At 40.4% G+C, this 24146-nt stretch overlaps 1 protein-coding gene across 4 annotated transcripts in view; it reads left to right on the forward strand.

Moving 5' to 3' along the window:
* The window catches only part of LOC130931905 (nuclear receptor coactivator 3-like), a 121604-nt gene that overhangs the window by 83352 nt on the left and 14106 nt on the right, over window positions 1-24146 (forward strand). For all 4 annotated transcript variants that reach the window (XM_057861124.1, XM_057861114.1, XM_057861105.1 and 1 more), the window contains exons 2-11: window positions 2013-2120; window positions 9346-9506; window positions 10513-10610; window positions 10688-10862; window positions 20541-20723; window positions 21670-21756; window positions 21859-21999; window positions 22065-22212; window positions 22451-22956; window positions 23040-24115. In XM_057861124.1, coding sequence (XP_057717107.1) covers window positions 2029-2120; window positions 9346-9506; window positions 10513-10610; window positions 10688-10862; window positions 20541-20723; window positions 21670-21756; window positions 21859-21999; window positions 22065-22212; window positions 22451-22956; window positions 23040-24115 — 2667 coding nt within the window. In that variant the 5' untranslated portion in view covers window positions 2013-2028. The remainder of the gene's footprint in view (window positions 1-2012; window positions 2121-9345; window positions 9507-10512; window positions 10611-10687; window positions 10863-20540; window positions 20724-21669; window positions 21757-21858; window positions 22000-22064; window positions 22213-22450; window positions 22957-23039; window positions 24116-24146) is intronic.

Consider the following 24146-nt stretch of genomic DNA (forward strand, 5'->3'; position numbering starts at 1 on the left):
TCCACAACGCTATGTTATGTTAAAGCCTGTATGTAAGACACGTTAGCCACGCATCGAAAGTGGTCATAATTATTAGAAACCTAGCCCTCCGCAGGGCTAACGTTACTTGAGCTTGTGACAGTAACGTTAATCTTATTTATTAGCGCTTAGCGCTCTTTATTAGCGCTTAGCGCTCTACTGCTTTAAGATGGCGGCTGTCTGCTAACGCTGCCCAGACGCGGCCTAGTCTGTCATGTCGCATCTAGTTCAACATACATGTGATCTCTATGAGACTCATCAGACGCTACCTGCCACCAACGTAACATCGTCCGGGCTAGTATTTAGCAACGTCGGCGTCGTTTGTAGCAGCTGTCGGCTGGAGTAAGTTTTTTTTTTTTTTGGCTTCTTTCTCTACGCACGTGACATCAGCGCATTGTCCCGCATTAAAAGTAGTCCGTGATGCTTAGAGCTGTCAAAATAAACGATTACTCGAGGTGAATAAAATTACTCGGATCAGTTTTTAAACTCGAGTTACTCGAGTTGCTCGAGTATTCGTTTCAGCTCTAATATATATATATGTATTATATGGAAATACACACAAAAAGTGAAACCAGTAGAACTTTTTATTGCATACCTGGCATGGGTGACAAGAGTTAAATAAACCTTTGGCTCTCAAAGGCCAAAACAGTGCTAAATTTGTGAAATTAAAACATGTATAATACTAGCCCAACAGTAAGAAAGTAAAACTACAATGAATTAATAAACTTTTCTAAACCCTGAGTTTTGGCTCTCAAAGACCAAAACAGTGACACTTTCATGAAATTATAAATAATAATGATTGACCACAGCATCCTGTCTCTATTAGCCTCCCTTTCTTAGCACCAGCAGAGAAACACACTTAGCCACTTAGCTTAGCTTACTTTGCTTACTTCTACAGCACTTTTGAATAGGCCACCGTCCTTTGAAATAAGAAAATTGTTTTGACGTGGGAATAAAAGTTGTGTTCCGTATTGAATCAATACAGAATATATATAAATAGATACATTTTGATGCATTTTAGGAGTTTTGGGAATGTCCCTTTTTTGGGTCACTTGTATGGCTTTGGGCGTGAGGGGCGGCGTCTGTTATTTCTATTTCTGAAAGGTGGCAACCCTACTTTTGAAAAAGGTCTCAAGTTACCGCGGCATTTCCTTCAGTAAAAGACGATAAAAGTAAAGTAGACAGTCAGCTGACCGTTCTCTTGGTAGCATTTGCTGCTGTTGTAGCCTCAAACTCTTTTTATCAGGTTCATGGCATTGGAAATTTGCCGATTTAACTCCACTTCTCGAAACTCTCAGGCCGCAAATCTTGCATGCAGTTATTGTACTCGACGGAGATTATAAGATGAAATATGTCCAGACCGCCAACATTTTTGTCTCGTAGTTTGTTTTTCCCTACATATGAAAAAACTGCCCCGGCATTAGTTAAGAGCGGCTATTGGCCCGCTATCATTGGTCTGGAGCAGGCACATATTGATAGCTGCTTGGCATGCAAAGTGATCACGTGTCATCACACAACAGAGAGTGTAGTGAGCGTCAGGAGAAAAAAAGGCTGCGGTCAAGTGTTGTAATACAGGACAGGTAAATGGTATTGGCGACCTCTCTGTTGGTACTCGCAAATGGGGGGCCGGATCGGATCGCCCCTTCCGATACTGATATTGGTGAATCTTTAATTATGAGGGTCCACTGTATTATAAAAATACACTGTACTCAACTATATAGTGTTGAAATTTCTTAAATCAATGATGCAGAACAGCCTCTAGAAGCGTGAATTAGAATGAGCAACACGTTTTGTCTTCATGATGCCTGGCTTGATGTGAATGATCTTGTTTGAGTGCCTTTGATGGTGATAAATGTCTGATCCGTTTAAACTGAGAGGAGTCGGCAGGGATGTGCCTTCTTGCAGACGGCCACAACATGAGAATCAAAAGACAGCTTGTCATCAATGTTGGTGCCAAGAGTATTTGTAACACCTAATTTTTTATCTTTTTGCAGGTGCTGGTATGTGTACATGATGAGCAGTTTGGGGGAGAACTCCATGGAACCCCTGTTCTCAGAAAACCGGAAACGCAAACTCTCCACTTGCGACACACCTGGTCTCGGGTGAGTCTTGACAATCATCAAATAATAATAAATTATGTTGTTCCTTCACTTGTTTTCATAGATGGATTTAGTCAAATAAACTATTTTTTGGACAAAGCTCATAGTAGTATATTTCGTTGAAACAATATATTTAACAAATTTTGCCTAGTAGAGACAGACACGCCGGTTAGTTTCTTTGGATTGACTTTGGTCATCATTTGTTTCACCTGTTTTGCATTGAAAAAAATCCCCAACTCTGCATTGTTGGAACCTAATGACATAGCTTCATTTTGGGATGGGCGCTTGTCTATGGGGAAAATAAATGACCAATGACTGTAAATGAGGAGTTTAAAATGCTGAGTGTTTAAATAGTTATTTTTTAAATGCCAATGAAACATCGGTCTTGATCTTGATCTTATTTATTTATAAGCCTCTGTTCATAAACAAAAGTGCTCGTGAGCTGAAACAATTTCTCCTATTAAAATGAATGCAAATAGAAGTATCCTGCTCAGGTTCTACAACCAAGTTACATTCAAATGTTGCCTGCACAGATACGTAGAAGAAACGGCAGGGCCTCTGACTGACACTTAGGGGGTATTCACACCTGCCTTGTTTGGTCCGGACCAAACCCAAAAAGTTTGTTGTGCGCATTATTTGGGCTGGTGTGAATCAGTGGTGGAATGTAACGAAGTAAAAGTACTTCATTATTGTACTTAAATTTTTCGTGTATTTTCGTGTATTTGTACTTGAGTACAAATATGAAGTGGTACATTTTACTTCACTACATTTTACAGTAGGTATATGTACTTTTTACTCCACTACTTTTCAAATTGTCACCTGCGTTACACTTTACTTTTGTATTTCTTTTTTTGTCCTTATGAATTGATAGTTTCGTTTTCATGCCTGTGGCACAATCTATTTGCCCCAAGCAACTATACTGTAACTTAACACTAGAGACAGCAACACGACTACAAGCAAGATTAGGCAGGTGAAATAGATTTTGACCAGTAAAAACCACTACGATCTTGTGCAGTAGGTGGCGGTAAGCACCTGATAGTTGCTTGCAAGATGAAGGTTTCGGGGGTTTTGAGCTTGTTAAACATCTGTTTACAGCCCAGTCAAATTTATTTTGCTTTTTTTTTCATCCATCCAGTTTTAAATTAAACTGAGCAGTCAATGAATTTTCTGATTCCTTCTTTGAATATTGACTCGGCTACATATACTGTATATATAATATACTGTATATGTATATTACATTTTTTACACTGTATATATACAGTGTATACAGTATGTATATTACATTTCTGCATCGGGAGAAAATACTTTTACTCTTGTAAAGTATTTTAAAGCAAGCACTTGTATACGTGAGTAATTTTCTTAAATACTTTTATTTAAGAAATTTTTTGCACCACTGGTGTGAATACAAACCAGCAAACTCTGGTGCGGACCAAACAGCCGAGACCTCGCTGGAGAGGTGGTCTCTGTTCGCTTTCAAGCGAGATTTTTACAAGGGCTGTAAAAAGATTAAAATTTTTAATCGAGTTACTCACAGCTTAAAATTTAATTAAATGTAATTAATTGCAATTCAAACCATCTCTAAAATATGCCATATTTTTCCGTAAATTATTGTTGGAATTGAAAGATAAGACACAAGATGGATATTTACATTCGACATACTGTACATAAGTACTGTATTTGTTTATTATAACAATAAATCCACAAGGTGGCATTAACATTATTTACATTCTTTCTGTTGAAGGGATCCACGGATAGAAATTCTTAAAAGATAAATGTTAGTATAAGTTATAGTAATTTTATATTTAAACCTCCCTTAATGTTTTCATTTTAATAAAATTTGTAAATTTTTCAATCAAAAAAATAATCTAGTAGCTCGCCATTGTTGACGTCGGCGAGTGGTGACGTCACATGGGCTCCCTGCCGTTCTTCCACAGTTTCTTTAACTACGTAAGGTAGTGACTGAAATACACCACAAGGTGTCAATGGCGAGTTTTAAATTACTTAGAAATCAAGCCATTGAGTGTGTTTTGTCCCTCGCCTGACGCCGTAGTTCCCGTCACGGTCATTTGAGTGCTGGCTTCACAACGTACAAGACCTCTGATAGTTTGTATATTGTGACTAAATATTGCCATCCAGTGTGGCTGTTGTGGAGCTAAATGTAATGTTTGAATTGAGTTTGACCAAAGTCTGAGTAAATTTTATCTGTATTTTGCATTGCTATTTTGATTGGGAGCTTTTCTTTTTGTGAACATTATTTTTTTTTTTTGAGAGATAGGAATATTATTTTTGTTGTGCTTTCACTAAATGATACTTATGTTTGTTGTGAAGGAGTTGCCGAACCTTATGCCAATAAACGGCGCGGTCCAATGAACGCATGTGTCCACTCGCCTTTCTCTGCCTCTTAGCTCTCAATGTGCAAAAAACGGCGTCATTGTAATCTGTTTGAGGCAATGCATGAGCGGGTCATTCCACGCATGCGTTAAATGCGTCAAATATTTTATGATTAATTAAAAAAATTAATTACTGCCCGTTAACGCGATAAATTTGACAGCACTAATTTTTACACATGCGTAGGTTTGTTGTAAAATCCTGGGTTGCTCGCTCAAATTGCAACATGAAAAGGAACCGTCTCAAAAAAGTCCGAATCAAATGTATTTAGGAGCGGACCAAAGAAAGCGAACTTAGAACTTTCCTGGTGTGAATACACCCTAAAGGCCGAGTTATACTTCCGCGTCAGACCTACGCCGTCAAGGAAGAATCGAGTTACGACCCTACGCCGTAGCCTGACGCGCACCTCTCAATTTTTCTAACCTTCGCGTCGCGTAGACGCGTTGACGTAGCGAAAACGGACTGTGATTGGTCCGCTCAGACTGTTGTTTCCGGGCGAAAACACCGCCATTGTAGAATAGAATCAAACATTATTTTCTACACGCAAAAATGCACCAAGCCAACGGGAGTATCATCGAAGAGCAAGTCTCGTCAAGAAATTATTATTGTGACTGCCAAATGGCAAGGTCGGCGATCGAAAAAATAAATAAATGGAAGAACCACCGAGACGTGGGTGGTCGGAATCGAGTGGCCACACGAAGCGGTGACACAGTCGGCCAAAAACTGCCAACTTTTTATCACTTTATGTCGTATTTTTGGTTGGTGCACTTCATCATTTACTGTGTACATATGTTTCAAGTATATGAAGAATAAAGCACAGATTTGGTGTCAAAAGAGTTGTTTTGATCTTTAATTTTCAATAACAGACAGTTCACACACACAATACATCATCACTGATTGAGAGTGCCTCGGTGCTTTTTATGATAACCTTAAAATCAAGCCTCCCAACGCAGTTTGGGAAGTTCCCTAGACGCCAGAAATCTGCTATGGCTTCCCACTGGCTGGTTGTAGGACACGGCAAACAAATCAGGCTGGAGGGCTTTGCAGACCTTGAACGCAGTGCTCGGCGCCAGTTTGAAGCTAGCCGCCACAGCTAGCTCTCTCCACCCGAGTCTAAAACTCTATGTGCGGCATCAAAAGTTGGCCAGACCGCCTCGAAACCGTCTTCTGCGTCGCCTGCCCGTCAACATTTGTATGTTCAATATTTATTCACTGTTGATGAGCAGAATATTTACTTTCAAGAGTTCCATCTTGCATTGTTTATTTTTTCTCCGACTAGCGGAAGTAGTCAACAATCATGCCCCAAAACCGTACAAACATAACGCCACATCCCTCTAGTGGCTTGGCGGTGAATTACAGAGCAACGCGTTCCCTCACCGCAGAACTATCGAATGTCGAATGACGCCGTAGTCGCTACGCCGTCACCGTAACGCGGGAGTATAACTCAGGCTTTAGGCTATGTTCACACTACAGGTCAAATCCGATTTCTTTGCCCATATGCGACAGGTACAGTATCTGATTTTTTTTCATGCAGTATGAAACAGTCCAAATCAAGATTTTTTTTCAAATCTTACCGAGGCTCAATTGTATTTGTGGATATATATCAGATGTCTTCGCAAAGCCACTGCAGTGTGAACGCGATTCATATGCGTGCAAACATACTGTACGTTATCACCAGGTGAAAAATGTTATGACTGTTCGGCAAAACAAGCAGAGGTGGGTAGTAACGTGTTACATTTACTCTGTTACATGACTAACTTTTTGAGAAAAATTTACTTCTTAGAGTAGTTTTGCCACGCATTACGTTTAACTTTTACTTGAGTAGAATTGTGAAGAAGAAACACTACTCTTACTATGCTACTTTGGGCTACACTAGACATTACATTTTTCCTCTTTATTCTACATATTGACTTTATTTTTGCCAGAGATGCAGACAGTGGCTGCCTTTTTCACCAATGACACATCGCAACAATAACCACAATTATACCAATCAGAGGTAACAATGATTTTCTCCTCTAGAGGGCCCTCATGCCCTTTGGATGGGTCATGTTTCAAATGTTGTTCTGGTCTGAATTCGATGATTTTTGTGTCCTCTGTTTGGCCTAATATGGTCATGTATTAGGCTGTAGTACAGTATTGTAATAACAGTTCATATAGATGAAGTTGTGCTGAGGGAAAAAAAAAAAAAAATCTAACATTATAAGCAGTTACTCACAATGTTACTCATTACTTGAATGCTTTTTTTTGCTTGTACTTGAGTAATTTTTTTTTAGAAGTAACGCTACCCTTACTTGAGTAAAATCTTTGGTTACTTTACCCACCCCTGAAAACAAGCAACAATGCGAACAATCAGGCATAGAAAATACCTTCTTGATACCAAACGTGTCATTGTTAGTTCGAGAAAACGCTTTCTCCCGTAGCATAAAATCCACAAAATTGCTGTAAAAGCGCGACGGCAGAGACCGCTCGTAAGTACCGTATTTACTTCCGTAAACACTATGACACCTGACGACAAGTTACGGTGCACAAGCATGTTACGTCACGGACACGTTCCGTTCACCAATGAGTCGCGCCGGTTTTTGAATGTGAATAATGACTACACACACACACGCACACATATTAAAAAAAAAAAAAAAAAAAAAGATTTAACAAAAAACCCGAATTGGTCAACACCAATGTTCTCTCTAATTTTTCATGTGTCTAAACAGACACAGAAGCTCTGAGCACACTGCGGACCACGGTGAGCAACATCAGATGATATACATGGAGGCCACACACCAGTATCACGCCTTTTCAAAACCTTGGAACATAGCAAGTGACATGGCTTATTAAAGGAATGAAATTACAGCAATTTTCATTAGTTTACTTTTAATGCAGTATAATTGATTTGGCTAACTTAAAATGAAAAAGGCCAAGATCTCGTTGTTCATGACATGTGTACTATGTTATATGTGAGAGTCCGGCTTTAACCATAGGAGGGTCCTGCTTTGGCCTGGGTAAGGTCCAATTGTGGCAAGGGTGAGTTAAAAAAATAAAATATAATGAACAACCACAATGTATCACACTATATCACTCCCACATTAAAACTGTTCAAACAATAAGGACACTCAATATTCCTATTCTCTGTTTCTGAGCAGCTACACTGCAAAAAAACACATCCTTAAAACTAGTTAAATTCCTACGTTTTACTGTAAATCTACAAGAAATAAGTGAAATTATCTGCCAGTGCTTCAAGTAAATTTTTACTCACATTTCTTGAAATAAGAAAAATAGCTAGCTGAAAATTAGCTTAAAAGACATATTTTAAGCAATAAATTAGTATATTTCATCTCTAAAAAAAGCTTTGAAAAGTCAGAAACGTTCTTAATTCAAGAATAGATATTGTTCAAAACATTATTTGAAAGCATTTTTCTAGACACCTGTCGCTCATTGATTTGTGTTGCGAGATAGTACAGAAAACAATTTTGTTGGTCCAATTATTAATTAACTAGATTAGTTCTAAAATCAGATATTAATTAATACTGTATGATTGGCAGCGAAATGTTGCTTCAGTAAACTCCCTTTTCTCCACCAACGAGAGTGTTGCGTTGCCGTATCGACCGCACAAATGGGAGCGTCACGTTGCCGTATCAAACGCACCAATAGGAGTGTCGCGCTGACATATCATTGCGGCGCTAACAGAAAATAGTCCTATTGGCGCTACAATACGTTTCCGTTGAATTTTATTTTTCTTCGCTTCATAGATTTTCTTTTGCGCTGAGTGTGTGCAAGCAGCTTAGGGGGAACATTGGTCAACACGCCCTGCGGTGTGAACGTAGTCTTAGTTCGAGTACCAAAGCCATATCTGTCCTAAAATGTTATTCTAAACATAAGTGTAGATAATCCAATTAGGGGTGTGACAAAATATCAAATGGTGATATATCGTGATACTTTGTATCCCAAAAAGGTTATCGATATGCCCCTGCCAAGAATCGAGATATCGTTTTAAAAATGTGTCAATGTTTAAAAAAAAATAAAATAAAAAGGAACCAACAAGTTGCAACCAAAATCTACCACCATAATAGTGTCTCAGTTACCTCTAAGGCTGCATCTACGGTGCTCGACGCCCAATCCATTTAGACTGGGAACATTCATTGATTCGAAACCAGAGCATTCACAGTCATTCTGTCCGATGTTCAGGGCATTTACAGGTCACTTGCTGTTCATTTTGGGGCATTTACAGGTCATTTCCTGTTGAGTTTAAGTCACTGCCTATTCATTTGGGTGATTCCCAGGTCACTTCCTGTTCTGTAACTCAAAATAAACAGGAAGTGACCCATAAAATATTCCAAAATCAACAGGAAGTAACTGAAAATCAACAGGTAAATTATCTTAAATGGCCCAAAATTACCTCATTGCCTGGCATTGGCTGCAACTGATGGCCATAGACGTTCAATCCGTTTGAACGTCTATGGCCAATCCGTTTGAAGTGGGAGGGATGGGAACCCTCCTAGTTCAAATGGATTGGACGTCTACTTGTGATAAACTCATTCCAATTCACAGCAGAAGCTTGTTTTTCTGTTTATTCATCAGATCATCGTTATCGCGAGCTTTGTATCACAAATCGTATCGTATCGTGAGGTACCAAGAGATTCCCACTCCTAAATCCAATATTGCCAATACTTCTCATTTTGCCACAAAGGTGTAATTATTTTCTGCGATTGGCTAATGACCATTCCGAAGTAAGCCGGATAAGATAACAAAACATGAGACCATAAGCAGTGGAAGAGCATCAAATAAACGGCCCACGAAAGGTCATTGTTCACGGCATTCACCTACTACTGCACGTTACCACCTGCAGGAGTGAGCGGAAGCGGCGGGAGCAAGAAAGCAAGTACATCGAGGAGTTGGCAGAGCTGATCTCAGCCAACCTCAGCGACATCGACAGTTTCAATGTCAAACCAGACAAATGTGCAATCCTCAAAGAGACTGTGCGGCAGATCCGCCAGATCAAGGAACAGGGTGAGTTTTCTTAATGACTGGGTTTTTAGAAAATAGATATACAGTATTTTTTTTTTTTACAGATAATCACATCCTTTCTGTGTCCAATCATTGGTTGTGTTAAAGCTATGCTCTTGAACCTTAGTCCGATTGCTAAAGGTTTTGTAACTTTAGGCTACAACTAATTTAAAGCTTAATTAGATGACAGAATTAAGCTTGGTTGTTTCTGTGGGGCTCAGTTGGAGTCTGCCACCTCGACAGGAAGGGGAAGAGGCTACAGCTGGCCCTGACTGGCTGCTGACAGGTTGCCATAGTTACAGGAAGTGAAGACAGACATGACACAGGCTGATGGACTCATCTCGAGCTTCCTACCTGTTCTATTTCTCACTGTCTTACTTTCACATGCTCGTGTTGTAGATTTTTTTATTCAGTTTGCCCGCAATCAATTTGTCTCTCAGTTTCTGTCCACACTCTCCTGCCTTAACTTCTCAGCACTCCAATATAGGCAGTATCGTATTCGCCTTTTTGTGTATGTCTATGCACCCTGGGATCCAAACGAGTGGCCAGATTTTCAGCAAAGCGAACGCCAAATGCAGTTTTCCAAGCATCATTTATTATTGCAGCCATCTGTTTCTCTGGCTGCTTCTCCCAGCATCACCCCCTCTCTCTTAATTCAGGTGCCTCGACTCATTCCCCAGCACCATTACGGCTCGCAGAGCCTCTCCAGCTCTCTCCCACGCTCCCTCTCTCCGACTCAGCCTACCAGACACTTCCTCTGAGTCTGACACTGAATATAAAGCATGAGGATGGCTACTACCTGCTCCACATGCACCCAGCCATCGACTCCTCCTGATGGGCTCCTTAGAGAAACCTGCCCCCTCATACGCCTCCCTCTTTTACCTGTATAAAAAAAAAAAAAATCTACTGATGCTTAAGAAACACTGCCCCCTGCTGGAGTAGCTTGCGTTGAGAACGCCAGTGTGCCTTTCCATGTATTTTGATACATTTAAATTTTCTTCAATTTCAGGAAAGGCTTCCATCAGCGACGATGTCCAGAAATCCGACGTGTCCTCAACAGGTCAGGGGGTCATTGACAAAGACCACCTAGGGCCCCTTTTGCTACAGGTGAGTCCAGTTACTCAATGTCAAATCAACCTTTGAGTCCACAAGTGTTGACCTCCGTCACTGCAATGTGCTTTCAGGCTTTGGATGGCTTCTTGTTTGTGGTGAACCGAGACGGTAACATTGTGTTTGTGTCGGACAACGTGACCCAGTACCTGCAGTACAAGCAGGACGAGCTCATCAATACCAGCGTCTACAACATTCTACAGGAAGAAGATCGGGAGGAGTTCCACAAGAACCTGCCCAAGACCAACAGTGAGATTCAAACATGAACACACACTCACACACGTGCATGCTCACACACGCAATTGGTTGTAGTATTGTTTCCCTCTCAAGGCCATTATAACTCCCAACCCATAATAATATACTAATGGCTCATATTATTACAAATACAGTACGTGACAAATCACTACCTGGTTTTGTTAACAGAAGCAAGTCCAAACGTCTAAACTATTCAATTTATTTTAAAAAGGAATTGATTACAAAAAGTGCTTGCAAAATCTCAACTTCTTATATAGTGACAACAATAGGAGATATTTTTGTTATTATAGCAAGAAACATTAGTACTAATCTGTCACAAAATCTGCAATTTGCAGTGACCTGATGGTTTGATGAAGGGACTATTAAATTATTATTATTATTATTATTTATTACATCATATACAGTATCATCATATAAATGTCCTGTCTGTCACATTATATCACAAGGTATTAGGTAATCAACAAAACATGTCATATCATCGGTGTACTCTTGCTTAGAGATTGACCGATATGGGTTTTTCAGGGCTCTGATTATTAAGAGGGACCGATAACCGATATTCATTTGCAGTAAAAGTCTAAAAAATTGGCGTAAAATAAATTGAATAATGCAAACACTGAACTTCATTGAAATGCCTAAAACATGTTTATTCAATCACATACAAATAGAAAATAACAGCTAACAATAAGGGGTGGAATGGTTCAGTGGTAGATAAGTCATTCCCCAACCAAGAGGTTTGTGCGTTCGATTCTCCACACAGATGACCTAGTCTAAGTTTCCTTAAGCAAGATACTAAACCCCACGTTGCTTCTGGTGCTGTGTCACCAGTAGGTAGATCAGGATATAATGTGAAGCACTTAGAGGGCCTTAGAAAGGTGCAAAGACGCAATACAAGTGTAACTCCATTCACCATTTAACCAATCAGAGGACAGGTTGAATACTAGTGTAGGAGAGAGAGGCACAGCTGCATCTGAGCCGAAATTAAAAAAAAAAAAAAAAAAAAAAAAAAAAAAAGGCAGATACCGATAGACGTTGAATTTCTAAATATCTGCGCCAATCATCAGCCCGGCCGAAAATCGGTCCATCTCTACTCTCGATGGAAAATGTATACAAGCATAGATTATTTTCTCGGAATACTTCATGTTTAATATTGACTGATTGATTAGAGCACTCTTGTCAAACTCAAGGCCCGAAAGCCATATCTGGCGTTTTATTGGCATTTTATTGTGTGGCCTGCGAAAGTAAACCGTGTGCATCAACTTCGTTTCTTGCTAAGATCAAATTTGAGTAGTCCTCAATGAAAAATCAAGGACTACAGAAATAAGTTTAATGTTTTTTCACCATACAAAAATAGATTAAAAAAAATACTGAATGAAAAGGGAGTCATGTTTTTTCCTGATTTTTTAATAACATTTTTTTTTTTTTTAAATTTAAGAGAATGTTTCATGTGTTTTTTTCCCTTTTCGTTTTGTAATAAAAAAATGTATGTACGAAAATATTATTATATTAAATAATATATTTTGAATGCAAATTGACAGAGTAGTATAGTGTCGACAAGGACAACACCAACTTGGTGATTATACACACTCAGCAGGAAAACAGTACATTCATTTCAATTAATTACAGCCACATGGACACCACAAACTGTATTTTTAAAAAATTGAGAGTTTGAGGTAGCTCGCTGTTAGCATTAGCCTAAAACTAACGCGAACGCAAATGCTATGCTAATGCCACGGGTTACATTTAGTGTGTGATGATCACTCAGCAGAGTCGGCACAGACCTTCAAAGGCTAAAGCAACATGGCATATTCTCTCTGGCCAAGAAAACATATCTTATCGCGTGTGCAAGCCTGCACGGAGACGACACACTGGTGAGCCGGAAAGTGGGTGCAGCACATCAGGAGTGACACAACCATACACTGCTACGATGCAGGCTAACTACACATAAAACGTCACAAATTGTGAACATGCGATGGAAACTATTGCGCATTTTTGTCTCGTTCGAGTCTCGTCAGACGAAAACTGGCATTCGTCCTGTTCTATTTTAGTCTCTCTATTTTAGCTCGTTATCGTCTCATCATGGTCATGACAAAAAGTGTTCTTCAACGAAATATTTTCGTTAACGTCATCGTTGACGAAAACAACACTGCTACTTACGGATACTACTTAATTTTGTAAATAGAGGTACCACTGTATTTAAGAATATTAGTTGTTGGTTAGTTTGATAATCTATCAGTGATTCAGAGCGGTAGCTCTAATTACCAGACATGGACCTCTGAAGAAAACCAAAACTAAGGTGTGGCCCAGGTCAAGATGAGTTTGAGACCAAGATGCTGTTTGATTGAATCAAAGGATGTCAAAGTCAGACAGGACCCTCAACTTAGCATAGAATTAAACAGTGGCAGAGACAGAACATATACCATGAATGATAGTATATGCCCTGCTACTGCGCAGCGCATATACCGTACAGTATATGTTGTCACTTGGCAATAGAAGGAAAAGTAAGTGTCAGTCGCACGTTTAACTTTAGTTTAAATTCCTAGCCACTCGGAAACAAAATAATTTAAATAGTGGACCCCCTCCACTAGTTTATCCTTGTCAGAACTGCTTCTTCCCAAGGTTAATTATTATTGTGGTGACGCTAGTGTTGTCACAAAAGACAGCAGTAAACCATTTTAGCTTAGTAAAAACAGAAAAAGTTTAAATAATATGCATGGACAAAAGATGATTTTAATTTAGAAAAAAAACTTTTTTCTATCCCGATATTTTTTACTATAGTATTGATGTCATTAATATGTACTACAGTACAATAGAAGTTGGTTTAGGAAGGTATTTCAATAATCCTGCTATCTTTGCACTCACCAATAATAAGCCCACAGGGCAAAGGTAGAAACCAATGTTGCCCAAGAGGATACGCCTACTTGACTTATTCACGGGCATGAACCCACTCAGTTATGGTTTGTGCTCCTTTGTGTTTTTCTTCCTCGTCATAATGAGGAGCTCCAGGGAAGTGTCTTTTCAAAGAACTCGCACACACCTGACACAAACACATGTGAGTGGAAGCACCTACCCACTCGGTGGGAAGCAGGCAGTGTGCAGGCGCAGCTGTCAGTCACACTCAGTGGTCCGGACAGTGTAAAACAGGCCTGAGCTTTATTCAGATCCCTTGGCAGCCATCTGGAAAGTACTTACTGCTGAATAATGCACCTCAACACGCTCTTCCTCTCACTTCAATGAGTTTCTATGTGCATATGTGTTGTTTCTTACATTGATATGCTAGAGACGGTAATATTTGGGCTGTTTTCACTAATCCCCAAGAGTATGCGAAGGATTTAATTTATGAGCTTGATTGCCTCTAAATATTTTTTTGACTGAGTTTGCCACTTTTATGCTTCACCTCCCTGCATTCATTCCCTCTTTTGTCTTATCTTACCTTTTTCCCCCTGACTTTTTTTTTCCCCTGACTTTCTCACCTTCATTGAACCAGACAGAGATGGCTGGCAAATAAGTTGAATCCCACAGTTGGCTGTTTGACAATATGCTTGTGTACTCACTGCCACCCCTTATTGTGTCTCGGTCTGCCGCTCCCCGCCATCATTAGGCTTCCGGAGCCGTGAATGAAATGACCTCTCGCTGCACATTCCTGCAGAATGACCACTGACTACACCATCTACAGTTACACAAAAAAGCAGCAACGTGTGCCGTGTTTTTGTTGTTGTTGTTGTTGTTGTTGTTGAAATAATGTTTTTCACTTTTGAGGGGCATTATTTGCACTCAATTTAACTCATTTGAACTCAAAAGAATACTTGCCTCTTTGAGTACTTACCACCATCAGGGTCATTAACTCATTGCCTACCAAAAACCTAGAAAAAAATAAGTAAAACTGACAATTATTACTGTTTTCCCACCTATTTATTTTAATTGTAAATCATTTAAAAAGAAAATATATATTTAAAAAAGAAAGAATAATTACTGTTTTCCCCTTTTTGTTTTAGATTTTAAATAAATAATGACATATAAATGAAAAAGAAATGAGGAAATATTTGCTTTTTAAGTGGCTTTAAAAAGAAGATTCGGACAATTTTTAGGTCAAGAGTATCTGTAATCTTCAATTCCATAAAGTATCAAAATTGTTGCCCATTCATTTGCTAATCGATTAGTTGATGTATCATGTCAGCTCTAGTTTTACTGCAATGGCATACCGCAAGCAAAACGTCACTTATGCTCATTAATATTCATGACGGTAGCAACTGTTGCTAGGCGGGTCAACCTCCCGTTTGTCGCTAATAGTAAATGAATGGAAATGGTATACGAACGAGATGTTTACTGACCTTAACCTACCAATTCTGTCCGAAAACCTTTTTCTTGTGTGCGTTGCCTTACACCACTGACAATGACATTCTTTTGTTTCAACAATCTATCCTTTACCACCATATGCCCTGTCTTTCTTATATATTATATCCTCTGGTTGTCTTACATCTCTGACCGTTCTTGGGGGCAATTTACATTGCTATTTTTGTGTAGCGATCACAAATGCTACTCAGTGACACCCAACAAAAACTTTCAATTTTTTCATTCATAACAAATCTTAATTCTAATTTATTTGCACTTCCCTCTTACTAAAGTTGATGTTTTTTACAACAGAAAAGGTAACAGTGGGTATCAGATACAATTTTAATTTTTTTCAGGTCATTAATTGTGAGACAGAAGCAGCACGGAAAAACGCCACGCTAAAAAACAAGTAAAAATATCAAAATGGCTTACCTCTTCGTCCTCTGTAGTACCAAGGCCCCCGCCAAAATGTTTACTGCTTATGAAATGTGAATGGCTTCACCTTGCTGGCGTTAAACTGGTCCTTTGGACGTCCGCGCAAGTTGATCCATTCTTCAAATTTTTACCTCCGAGTTTTGGTTTTGGGAAACGTATGAAGAAAACATCCCTCATATGTCGTAATGTCTAGAGTCGTTTCTATAAGTTCTATTGCAGCAGTGTTTGATTGACATGTTCTTTTTTGAAAGATTACCAGAGAAAACAAACAGAAATAACATGGATTGTATGCGAGGGCGTGTCTATAATGGCGCACTTCCGCGTTACAATGGCAACATCACTGTCTAAAAATAGCATTTGTGCGGTCCAATATGACTGGGAAGGCTGTAAATTTGTTTTCATCTCTACCAAATGACCTGGAACTCTGTGAGGTTCTTGGCGCAGCTGCATAGTAACATCAGTATATCGCCGTAATTTAATTACTGCCAACCCTCCCAGTCAAAATGGATTTGAAATGTAGTGACCGTTAAAGGCAGCCAGTAAGTTAAATAATTTCTGCGGTTTGGCAGAATTAGTGGCCTTCGGAAGGAAAGCACAACTACTATGTGACCCATGACAAAGATAGTATAGAGGAAGCCCACTTACGACAGGTGGGTATAAATAGAATAGCCAAAAATATTACTCAAGTAAGAGTGGCGTTACCTAAAAAATAATAGGCAAGGCAAGGCAAATTTATTTATATAGCACAATTCAACACAAGGCAATCAAAGTGCTTTACATCACACGAAGATCATAAAAATCACATTTAAATCAATACAACGTAAAAACCAAGACAAAAGATCGCATTTAATCACAAATAGAATAAAAATAAATAAATAGAAATAAAACAAAAATAAAAATAAAACAAAAACTACTACTACTAATGATAATTGAAATCAGCAATGGAGATAAGCACAAGAGGAATAGAAAGCAGGTAGATTGAAATATATAGCCAGTTATGGATATGCAGTGCTAAACAAAAGCGTTTTTAGCCCTGATTTAAAAGAGCTAACAGTTTGAGCATACTTCAGACGTTCAGGTAACTTGTTCCAGAGGTGAGGAGCATAATAACTAAATGCTGCCTCACCCTGCTTGGTTCTTGTTCTTGGAACATGCAGAAGACCGGTTCCAGACGACCTTAGGGGTCTAGATGTCTCATAGGGATCTAACAAGTCAAGCATGTATTTTGGACCAAGGCCATTAAGTGTTTTGTAGACGAGCAGTAGTATTTTATAGTCTATCCTTTGACTCACTGGAAGCCAGTGTAGGGATTTCAGAACCGGTGTAATGTGGTCCAGCTTCCTTGTATTTGTGAGGACTCTGGCTGCAGCATTCTGTACTAGCTGCAGCTTCCTGACTGATTTTTTATCAAGACCCGTGAATATACCGTTGCAATAGTCCAATCTGCTGAAAATGAATGCATGCATAAGTTTTTCCATATCTTGTTGAGTCAGAGGCCCCTTAATTCTGGTTATATTTTTTAGGTGGTAATAAGCAGATTTAGTGACGGACTTTAGATGGCTATCAAATTTTAGGTCTGAGTCAATAATTACGCCAAGGTTTCTGACTTGATTTGTAGCTGTTAGTGACATTGTGCTAAGTTGCCTGCTTATCTTTGACCTTTCCTTTTTTGGCCCAAAAATGATCACCTCTGTCTTCTCCACATTTAACTGGAGAAAATGCTGGCACATCCATTCATTGATTTGATGAATGCATTTACTCAGGGAGACTAAGGGACTATAATCACGTGGGGACACAGAAATGTACAGTTGTGTGTCATCTGCATAGGCGTGATAGGAGATGTCATACTGTTACATTATCTGTGCTAACGGAAGCATATAGATGTTAAATAAGAGTGGTCCAAGAATTGACCCTTGAGGGACTCCACACGTGAATTTGGTTCGTTCTGACTGATAGTTTCCGATTGACACAAAGAAATCCCTATCATGTAAGTAGGATGTGAACCACTGAAGAATAGTGTCAGTAAGCCCTACCCACTGTTCCAATCTGCTGAGTAGTATGTTGTGATCAACCGTGTCGAATGCGGCGCTGAGATCCATATTATAAAAGTAAAAGCAATCATCAAAAAAATGTACTCAAGTAATGAGTAACTGCTTACTATGTCAGATTTTGTCAGATGGTATATTTTTTTCTCAGCACATCATCTACATATATGAGCCAGTATTATTAGGGGTGTTAAAAGAAATCAATTCTGAGATATAATCGAGCGATATTACGTCATACAATTCCTGTATCGATTCACAAAATCCATCTGTATCAATCCTTGCACGTTTGTTTTTGGTGGAAATAAACAATTCAGTGGCTGCACTTCTACTCCCGTCCAATAGTTGGCAGCATGCAGCAGAATTGCCTTGCAGTCTGCTGAAGTAACAACAATATTAGACTAATCCGAGTAGAGATTTGTGTACGTCGCCCTCTAGTGATTGCTCGGATTAGTCCTTTTTTTTTTTTTTTTTTTTTTGTAAATCTGAAATTTGGGTTTATTTTGGCTTTGACTGCAAAAACAGAGGCATGGAGTATTTAGAATCCTGCATTTAAGCAGGTTTGGACTAAAGCAGGTTTGGACTAAAAAAAAGAATGTTATAATGAAAGCCATATGTTGTTCAAACATAAAACAAAAACATGTTTACTTGAGTGCTGGATGAGGTTTCAGGAATAAATTCATATAAGTGTATTCGTGTCCATTTTGATTCGTTTTTTAGTTTTACCGCAATAATCGTCTTCAAGTGTAGTATCGGGATTAATCTGGATCGAATCGAATCGGGACCTGTGAATCGTGATACAAATCGTATTGCCAGACACTCCTAGTTATTATTGTTGTTTTTGGCCTTTTAATTTTTGTCTGTCTTTTGGACGAAAATTTTTAACTGTTTTCGTCTTCGTCTAGTTTTAGTCGACGAAATATCATACAAATTTCGTCTAGTTTTATTCGACAGTTACCCAAGATGTAGTCGTCTGTAAAATTCAAATTCAAAGTGTTAGCCCAAAAATAAAGGTTTCCAACTATTTCAAATGACCATAGACAGACAAGCACATATTGTAGCGTCTACCAGGACCACGCCAACTTTAGATGATAATACACACTCAGCAGGAAAAGGAGTACATTATTTTCAATTAAACCTACCTAGAAACCACGAACTGTATGTAAAAATATAAAATAAAAAGTTGTCTGAACGTTTCACATTCTTTAGACTTTCTGAGCAGAAAAGCCAAGTGGCTCTCGCCATTCTGAAGCTAATGCTAACGCGAATGCTATGCAAACACTAGCATTTACATTTTGCGTCTGATGATCACTCAGCACAGATCTTTAAAGGCTAAATCAACATTCTATATTCTCTCTTTCCAAGATAAGAAAATAAATCTTACCGTGTTTTCAAACAAACAAGATGGAGCGCAGCCTAGCTTGAGACTCATCATAAACTCACGTTAGGAGGGAGAGGCGCAGCACATCTCTCATGAGTGACGTGACCCAAACACTGCCACGATGCAAGCTGACGTACTCCATGTACAGTACAATATGAAAATATCACGCATTGTGAACATATGACAGAAACGATGTCGCATTTTCATTTAGCAGTCGTCTTGTCAGACGTAAACTGGCATTCGTTTCGCTATGTTCTAGTCTTCCCAGCCACGTTTTAAGCCCATCATCATCATGAAAAAATTGTTCGTCGATGAAATATTTTCATTCTCGCCACTGTTGAAGAAAAAAACACTGTACTGTACTTACAAAAAACTACAAACAAACAAACAACGAACAAACAAACAAAAACCATCAGATTCGGACTGAAAAATCTAAAAATCTACAGGAAGAAAACATCACCCTTTCAAAGAGCAGGAGTGCCCTCTAGTGGAGAAAACATTGTCTACGGTGAAATGAAACCGATCAGAGCTCAGGTTTTCCGTGGTTTATCGGTTCCAAATATAAACTGGGAGAGAGGTTGAAATCCACGCTTTCAAGTAATGTTGACGGCAGCGCTCTGTCGAATAGTTTATTTTATAAGGCGCATTAAAGACACCACGTTATTTGACAGGTCGGCGCGATCAAAAGGACTTCCAACTGCAAGCTTGTGTGTGGTCATGTTACTGTATTTCTACATCTGATTGGTTTAATGGAGTCGTGATGATTGTTGGTGAAACTGTTAGAGCCACTGTGGGCATCTCTAAACCCTAAACCCTAACCCTAAAGTTAAATCTAATATGTTGAATAAATAAGAAATGTCTCCGACTCTAACGTAGCCCAAAGTAGCAGAGTAAGAGTAGCGTTTCTTTCAAGTAAAAGTAGTAACTGAGTAAATGTAACGTATACTACCCACCTTTGCTCTTTGAGAATCCCTGATATAATATGTTCAACTACCCTCTTGACATATCTCCAGCTCATATCCTCCCTGCACCTGCCAGGCAGAAACCTCCTGCCATCAATCCAAGGTCTTAATGAGACCTTACAAGACGGTTTCTGTTTTCTCTGTGAAGTTTGCTTCCTCCTGTCTTCTACCACTGCCCTCCCCTGAAGGTGACCCCTGCACTCCCAGGCCATGCAACGTGTATGTGTGTGCGCTTAGCTGTGTGTGAGTGTAATGAGGAGTCAGGACCCTAATGAGAATAGATGACAGTCTGTGCCTGCCCTCTGCCCGCCACACAGTACACTTAGGAGAGGTATTGGAAATCGAGACTTCTGCTACAATAATCCCATGCTCCATTTAGCTGGGATCTGAACATCAGGAACACCTGCTTCTCCATCTGAGTGGGGAAATGCACTTTTCAGTGTGGTCTGTTTCTTTACTTGGAGGCTATGGTGACTTTTGATTGTAGACCCTAAGTGTGCACTCTTGTTTTTGTCTTTTCTAGTAAATGGAGTGTCGTGGGGAAACGAAGCAGCCCGACAGAAGAGTCACACCTTCAATTGCCGAATGCTTGTCAAATTTGGCCACGCTCATGGCACTATGGAGGAGGGGCCAGGGGGGCCACGTTATGAGACCATGCAGTGTTTTGCCCTTACTCAGCCAAAGGCCATGATTGAGGAGGGGGAAGGTACATTTTCATTATTTCAAGAGTGATCTTTTATCTTTTTCAGACATCTTTTGGCTCTTCAAAGAAATGCTAAGAAGTTAAAAACTAACATGAGACATATACAAATTGAGTATGACACATTAATATTTTTAAATACAATGAATAACAATACAGGTCGCGTCAAATGATCAAAGAAAGGTCTAGAACACTCATTAGATGAAATCAAGGTTAGACAATCTCACAACTACTTTTGTAGAATGACCTCAGCGAGTGATGTGTGAAGTTGTGCCAGGAGACCAAGGCTACATAGCAAGAAGATAAGGAGGAACAAAAAAATGTCTGTTAAATGAAAATGCATCCACTCCTCAGATCGTAAATTATCAAGTTGTGCGTGAAAGGTGCATACTAGGTAATTATATCTTTATTTACACTGGGGTGGGGGGGGGGGGGGGGTTGTCATGTACAGTATGTTTGTTGTCAAGTGGTTGCACAAAATTATTTTCCCTAAAACCAGATTTTAAAAAAAATATATATTTTGACTGAAGTGAGTGAACGGTAAACTTAATACTAAAATATATTAAACTCAACTAACTATAAAGTCATTCATCTTATTTCATGCTACCACCAGTTGATTTGTTTTCCCCTTTAAATTTGACAGTATTTAACCTATTAACTGCTGGCCAGTTCCTTTTTAAACTGGGAAGGACTGGCTGTGAATGCTTACCTTTCCGTGCCATTGATGATGCTAGATGTCCAGTCAATTTTGATTGGCAGGGTTGGCAGTGGTCATTCGCTGCCAGCTTCTCCCAGTCTTAATGGATTGGTTGACTAGAGCCGTCAGTGGCAGCCAATCAGTTAAATGAGTGCCTTATGAAGGGTTAAAGAAACCTCTGGTATAAAAATAAGTCAAATATTTAGTCTTGATAAATCGTAGAAGCAAAAACTTAATGCTCTCCCCCTTTACCAGATCTGCAGTCATGTATGATCTGCGTGGCCCGTCGGGTTACAGCTATGGAAAGAACTGAGAGCTTCAATACCAGGCACGAGCTCTCAGGTGAGGACCTAAACACAGAACAAGTTCACTTAAGACCAGGTGTTCAGTGGTAATGAATTCTTCTTGCTTCTCCCACTTTCCCACATTTGTCCTCCCTGGTAGGTAAACTGATCCAGATAGACCAGAACTCTCTGCGAGCATCAGTGCGTCCCGGTTGGGAGGATTTATTGAGGCGTTGCATCCAGATGTTCCTCCAGCACAGTGATGGACAACCGTGGTCTCACAAACGCCACTATCACGAAGGTGCGATACAAACCAAGGAACCTTCGCTACAGTTTAATATCTCAACAAGCTCCTCTTTTGTGCAGCCTTTTTGCAGGGCCATGCCGAGACACCGCTGTATCGCTTCTCCCTCTCCGATGGCACGCCGGTCACAGCCCAGACAAAGAGCAAACTGTACCGTCACCCTATGAGTAACGAGCCACAGGGCTTCATCTCTACTCACCTCCTTCAGAGGTCAGAAATACAGATAGTGTTCTCAAACATCACCATGGCTTAAAAAGAACAAGCATGTCTGATATCAAAGCCGTGCATAGAATCTGAAGTAGCAGCTGAAGTAGCTTTTTATACAACAAAGACCACCACTCCATACTGTATATTGTAACTGGATTCATATTGAGCTTCTGCAATTTAAAAATCAAGGTTGCTCTGAATACGTTTCATTCTTTTCTTTCATTCTGATTTCTTTTTTCAGAGAACCGAATGGTTACCGCTCAACTCAAGGTGGAAACATGTTGGCCAACACCATGAGACAGCAACCCATGGGAGGCCCCAACCCGAATGCCCAAATGAACATGAACCCCAGTGGTGGGATGGTGATGGGGGGCATGGGCGGTACGAATAGGGGCTTTGGAATGAACGAGCATGGGCACATGGGCCATATGGGTCACATGGGTCAGATGGGTGGCTGCTCTGCATATGGAGGAAATAGTGGGGGTGGAAATGGGGGCATGGCTAATCGCATGATGCAGATGAGTCAGATGGGGCATATGAGTCAAATGGGTCCAATGAATAACCCAAGTCAAGGCATGCAGCACCACCCACATCAGCCCCCCTTTCAGAGTAGCGGGGGCTATGGGCTGAGTGGCTTGAACAGCCCTTCGGGGAGCCCTAGGATGGGCGCCCCCCAGTCAGGACTTTTAATGTCACCACGAAATCGAGGAAGTCCAAAGATGGGCGCCAATCAGTTTTCCCCTGGAGGTGAGTAGGTCTTTGTTGAGCAGTTGCGATACCACGACATTTGTTCATTGTCCACGTGTGTGCTCTGATTGGTTTTCTTTCAGGCATGCATTCTCCCATGAGTGGCATTTGCAGTGGTGGAGGAAGCAGTGGGAATACAACAACCTACTCAAGCAGCTCCCTCAACGCCTTACAAGCTATCAGTGAAGGAGTTGGGAACTCAATTCCTTCCACACTGATGTCGCCTTCGCCTGTCCATAAACCAGATAGTTCTCCTAGTGTCCATTCGTCTTCCTCCTCCCAGCCTAACCAAATGGCCAAACCAGGCCAGGATGGGTCCAAAAGCCCAGTGGGAGGCTTGGGGCCAGGGCTTGGACCTGCTGAGCATCCCCACACCTTGCACCATCATCAAGCTGAAAGCTCTGGAGACAGACCTGACAGTCAGGCAGCTACAGCATCTAAAGATTTGGGAGAAGGTAGCAATGAAGTGCCCGCGGCAATGTCAGAACCTACTCGAAGGGTACCGGACAGTAAGGGTCACAAGAAGTTGCTGCAGTTGCTGACTTCACCAACTGAGGAGCTCGGAATAGGTGGAAGTGGACCTCCAGGGCCCAATGTACCACAAGCGCCAACCAACAGTAGTACTCCGGTAACCTCAGAAAATAAGGACCCTGCAGGGGGAATGACTAGCCCTACATCCACTGGGGTGTCCTCTTCTTCCTCTGCCAGTACCATTTCAAATCAGACAAGCGGGTTAGCCACATCAGCCAACTACACAGGCTCACTCCAAGAAAAGCACAAGATCCTCCACAAGCTACTTCAGAATGGCAATACGCCCGACGAGGTAGCAAAGATCACAGCAGAGGCTACAGGAAAGGTGGCACTAGACAGTCAAGAGGGCAGTGAAGTCGGTACGGGCGGATCGGGGGCTGGTAGTGGACCAGGCTTGATCACTGAGCCAAAACAGGAGCAGCTTAGCCCCAAGAAGGAGAAGACCCACGCCCTTCTCCACTATCTCCTTAACAAGGATGATTCCAAAGAGCCGGCAGACATCAAGCCCAAATTGGAGGAACTAGACGGCAAGGGACCCTCGGGAACAGCTTGTGGTCCCCCAGGTGGTGGCCCTTGCCATACTCCTGAACATCATGAGAGCAAGATCAAGTCTGAACCACCTGATGATGTAAGTTTACCCAATGTTTAGACACAGTTCC

This window comes from Corythoichthys intestinalis, chromosome 2, assembly GCF_030265065.1.
Source record: "Corythoichthys intestinalis isolate RoL2023-P3 chromosome 2, ASM3026506v1, whole genome shotgun sequence".
Classification (NCBI taxonomy): Eukaryota; Metazoa; Chordata; class Actinopteri; order Syngnathiformes; family Syngnathidae; genus Corythoichthys; species Corythoichthys intestinalis.